The 3,699-nt window shown below is 24.2% G+C and overlaps 2 protein-coding genes across 2 annotated transcripts; one reads left to right on the top strand and one right to left on the bottom strand.

Annotated features, from left to right (window-relative positions):
• Window positions 1-51: 51 nt before the first annotated feature.
• Window positions 52-1,322, bottom strand: ENU1_107770 (hypothetical protein; the record flags this gene model as incomplete). Its single annotated transcript, XM_008859474.1, has 2 exons — window positions 52-633; window positions 705-1,322. The coding sequence occupies 2 exons, from the start codon at window positions 1,320-1,322 to the stop codon at window positions 52-54; spliced, it is 1,200 nt and encodes a 399-aa protein (XP_008857696.1).
• Window positions 1,323-1,989: 667 nt separating this feature from the next.
• On the top strand, window positions 1,990-2,232 carry ENU1_107760 (acetyltransferase, GNAT family protein; the record flags this gene model as incomplete). The annotated part of the gene is made up of 1 exon (XM_008859473.1): window positions 1,990-2,232. The coding sequence occupies one exon, from the start codon at window positions 1,990-1,992 to the stop codon at window positions 2,230-2,232; it is 243 nt and encodes an 80-aa protein (XP_008857695.1).
• Between the last annotated feature and the right edge of the window lie 1,467 nt (window positions 2,233-3,699).

Genomic DNA, 3,699 nt, shown 5'->3' with positions numbered 1-3,699 from the left:
TAAAAAGAAAATGATATTAGACCTTAAAAGAATGTCAATTCTATACTTTTATCATAGCACAAATGGTTGATACAATTCTTGCATCATAAATACTTGATTATCTGATCCTTTAGCTTCAATCCAACTTGCCTTTTGTAAGCAATCATTTTCTGGTTTTTTGTCAATTAATATTCCAAGTCTCTTACTGAATGCAATATCTAAATCAGTTGCTTCAATATACATTTCTTTTACATCCATACAATTATCTCCATTGATAAATTGATTATATGAAATTACTCCTTCAATAAGTCTATCAATTTCTTCAGAAATTTCAACAATTTTCTTCTTTGTATATGAAGATAATACAAATCCATTTTTTACAACTTCTGCTTCTAATTCAGATCCTCTCTTTTTAATGGATCTAATTTGATTAAAATAATCTTTAATAGAATCTCCTGTTGATGTAGTAACTGATGCTGGAATATCTAATTCTCCAGTACTTTTGTTTAAATATTTCATCACATCAATAAATGTAGGTGGTGCAAGTGCATTCATTGCATGAATAATTTGTGGCATATTAACTATCCATAACCAAATTCTATGTGAAGTAGAAAAAATATCTTTTAATATTTGAGTATTTTGTTCTTTAATAACCTATTTCTATTAATTTTCTTTTTATTTGATTTAATTATGTTTTCTATATATAATAGAAAATAACAACAAACTTGTGTAAATGTTTGCATTTGAATTTCAAAAAATTGTCTCATATTATTAATCATTTCTCTATTCTTCACAAAAAATTCATCTTGTTCTTCAAATGTTGGTAATTGATGTACTGAAGTATACATTCTACTAAAATGTGTTGTCCATGTACATCCATCTTGATACATTTGTCTAACATTTTCTGGTAATTCTTGAATTTCTACAACTGGTAATTGCATTGGAGTTGCTGCATAATACAATTGAACAACAAATGGAATATCAAAAAATTGTCTAACTTCAGGAATTTGAATTAAAGAACTACTTTTAGTAATTGAATAAATGTAATTTGTTAATCCTTTTTTTCTTTCTTCTAAATTTTCTTTTGAATGAACAAGTAGTTTTGGTGGTAAATTAATAATACATGGATCATTTGTCACATATTTGATAAGATTGTGAAATGCCTCAAATTCACTAAATCGTTTTGGTGTTGTTTTCCAAATTTTCTTTTGTTTCCATGTAAATAAAATTGTGTAAAAATTAACATTCTTATCAACATTACTAACTGTGTCTTTTAATGATATTGTAAAATCAGTAGTTATTAAATTTTGTTCTGGTGTATTTGGATCAATAATCGTATGCATAGAATTTTATTTAACTTTCTTTTTAATTACTTAGTTCTTCTATTTTCTTTCCCAGTTCCTCTGGAAGTTCCTTTTCTTCTTAATTTCTAGTTCGATTTTATTCTCTCTAATTCCTATTCTTTTATTTCTTCTTCTTTTCCTAATTTTCTTTTATCATCTGTATAAAACATAATTTTCTAAATCTTCAATAACAAAATTATATGTAAACGTGGACTTATTTGTGATTTTCGTGGATTATAAAAAGACTAATTTAAAAAATTTGAAAAGACAAAAAATCTGAAAAAAAAAGAAATTCTTTTCTTGAACAGTAATTTATCATGTTTACCATCAGAAAAGCCACTGTTTGTTTTTTTATTTTTCATGAAATAATTTTATCAATTTCATCTTTGTCTTAAATGACACTTTTTTTAATTATTTGCATTAAATATGTTATATACACTATAAAAATAAATAAACAAATGAAAGTAATCATCTAGCCTGCAGATTTGCCTGCAATCCAAAATGTTAATTTGACAAATTTACCAGAGAATTATAATTTACAATTATATTATTATCATTTAATATTATACCCAACATCTTTTGTTGCTGTAACACCTGATAATAAGGTGGTTGGATATTGTTTAACTAAAATGTTTGGATGTATTTTTATATTATCCACTAATTACTAATGTATAGTGAAGATGATGATCCTCATCCAGTTGTTACAGGACAAGTAACTTCTATTAGTGTTTTAAGAACATACAGAAGATTAGGTATTGCAACCAAATTAATTCGAGCTGCAGAAAATAGTATGATTGAAGTCTTTGGTGCTCGAGCAATGATGCTTCAAGTAAGAGTTTCAAATCAACCAGCCTTACATTTGTATGAAAAAACAATTGGATTTACGTTTGTTTTATTATTTCTTTGCTGATAGTTTGAGTTTGTAAAAAGTAAAACCAAGTCTTATTTTCTTTCTAGTGTAACTAAAGTTTCAAAACATTATTATCTTGATGGAGAAGACGCATTAATTTTGACACATAATTTTACATTAGACACATTAATTAATAAGGATTGTTCTTCTGTAGTTGTAGATGAATGGAAAAGAGTTATGCAAGAACAAGAAAATAAACAAAAAGAACAACCAACAAGTGCTAATTGATTGAGTTATATGAAAAATATCTATCATTCATTTTCATTAATAAAACAACATAACGATTAAAATTGATATTATAATACAACAACTTCAATACCAACAATTCCTTGTAATACCAAATCATCTCTTCATTACTACCTATCATTCCACTAAAAATTTATTCATATTAGTTTATAAAAACATATCACTTATTTATTACTTAACAATGGCATTCATCTTTTAGACTATATTTATAATGAAACACATTATTTAAACAATGTGGATTTAAATACCATTGTTATGGAGGTTCTTAACCCCATTAATACTCCTCATATATTTATATTAAGTATAATAAATAATTTTTGGAAAGAGTGTTGATATAAAATTATTGATATATAAAAGAATTAACAAATGAACAATAAAATAAATCCAAAAATATTAATTTAGAGAAAGGAAATAAAAAAGTTGAAGTACCCTCACTAGAATTAAATGAAAGGATAAAAAAGATAATAACATTTAGATTTTACTATAAAAGAATGGTTTTATTTTTTTATGTTACAGAGTTAATAGTCCTTCTAACTTAGGTATAGAGACAATAGTGTGTAACTTTTTAAAGAAAATAGGAAAGAGAGCCATATTTTACACATTAGTCTTTTACGTATAATTATTATATTATAATACTTATTCTTTATAAAATAATCTTAAGAAAACTTTTTAAATAAAGAAGTTTTTTACTTTACTATATGTAGTGAATATCCCATTATTAACACAACACCTTTCTCTTATAATTTTATTACCATCGTTTTTTTCAATTTCATTCATTTCTTCACCTTATTTGCAGGTTTAGATTATTTTATTTTAAACTGAATATTTGTAAAACGTATAGTTATTTCTAAATAGTTGTTGATAAAAAATAATTTTATAAATTTAAAAAAAATAAACTCTCAGTAGTTAAGTGTTTATAAGTGCTAATCAATTTCTTTTGACTAAAAAATATAATAGTACTTATATAATATTCAAGCAAATCTAATATCCTTCATTATTGTATTTATTATTCAAAGTCATAATACTTTATAAAACTATTATATTTCTTCTTATAAAACTATTTTGTTTTATTTAACAAAAAATAAAAAGAAGAAAAGTAGAATAGAAAAAATATAGTAAAAAAGATATTATAAAAGAAAACCTAGATGTCACTGATAATTGAATAAGATGGCTGACGAAAATCAAACTCCTCAAGAAATTCAAGAACTTCCACAAGAATTA

The sequence above is a fragment of the Entamoeba nuttalli genome, assembly GCF_000257125.1.
Source record: "Entamoeba nuttalli P19 unplaced genomic scaffold asmbl_4607, whole genome shotgun sequence".
NCBI classification, from domain to species: domain Eukaryota; phylum Evosea; order Mastigamoebida; family Endamoebidae; genus Entamoeba; species Entamoeba nuttalli.
The sequence above is the reverse complement of the archived record's forward strand: the minus strand, read 5'-3'. Positions and strand labels throughout refer to the sequence as shown.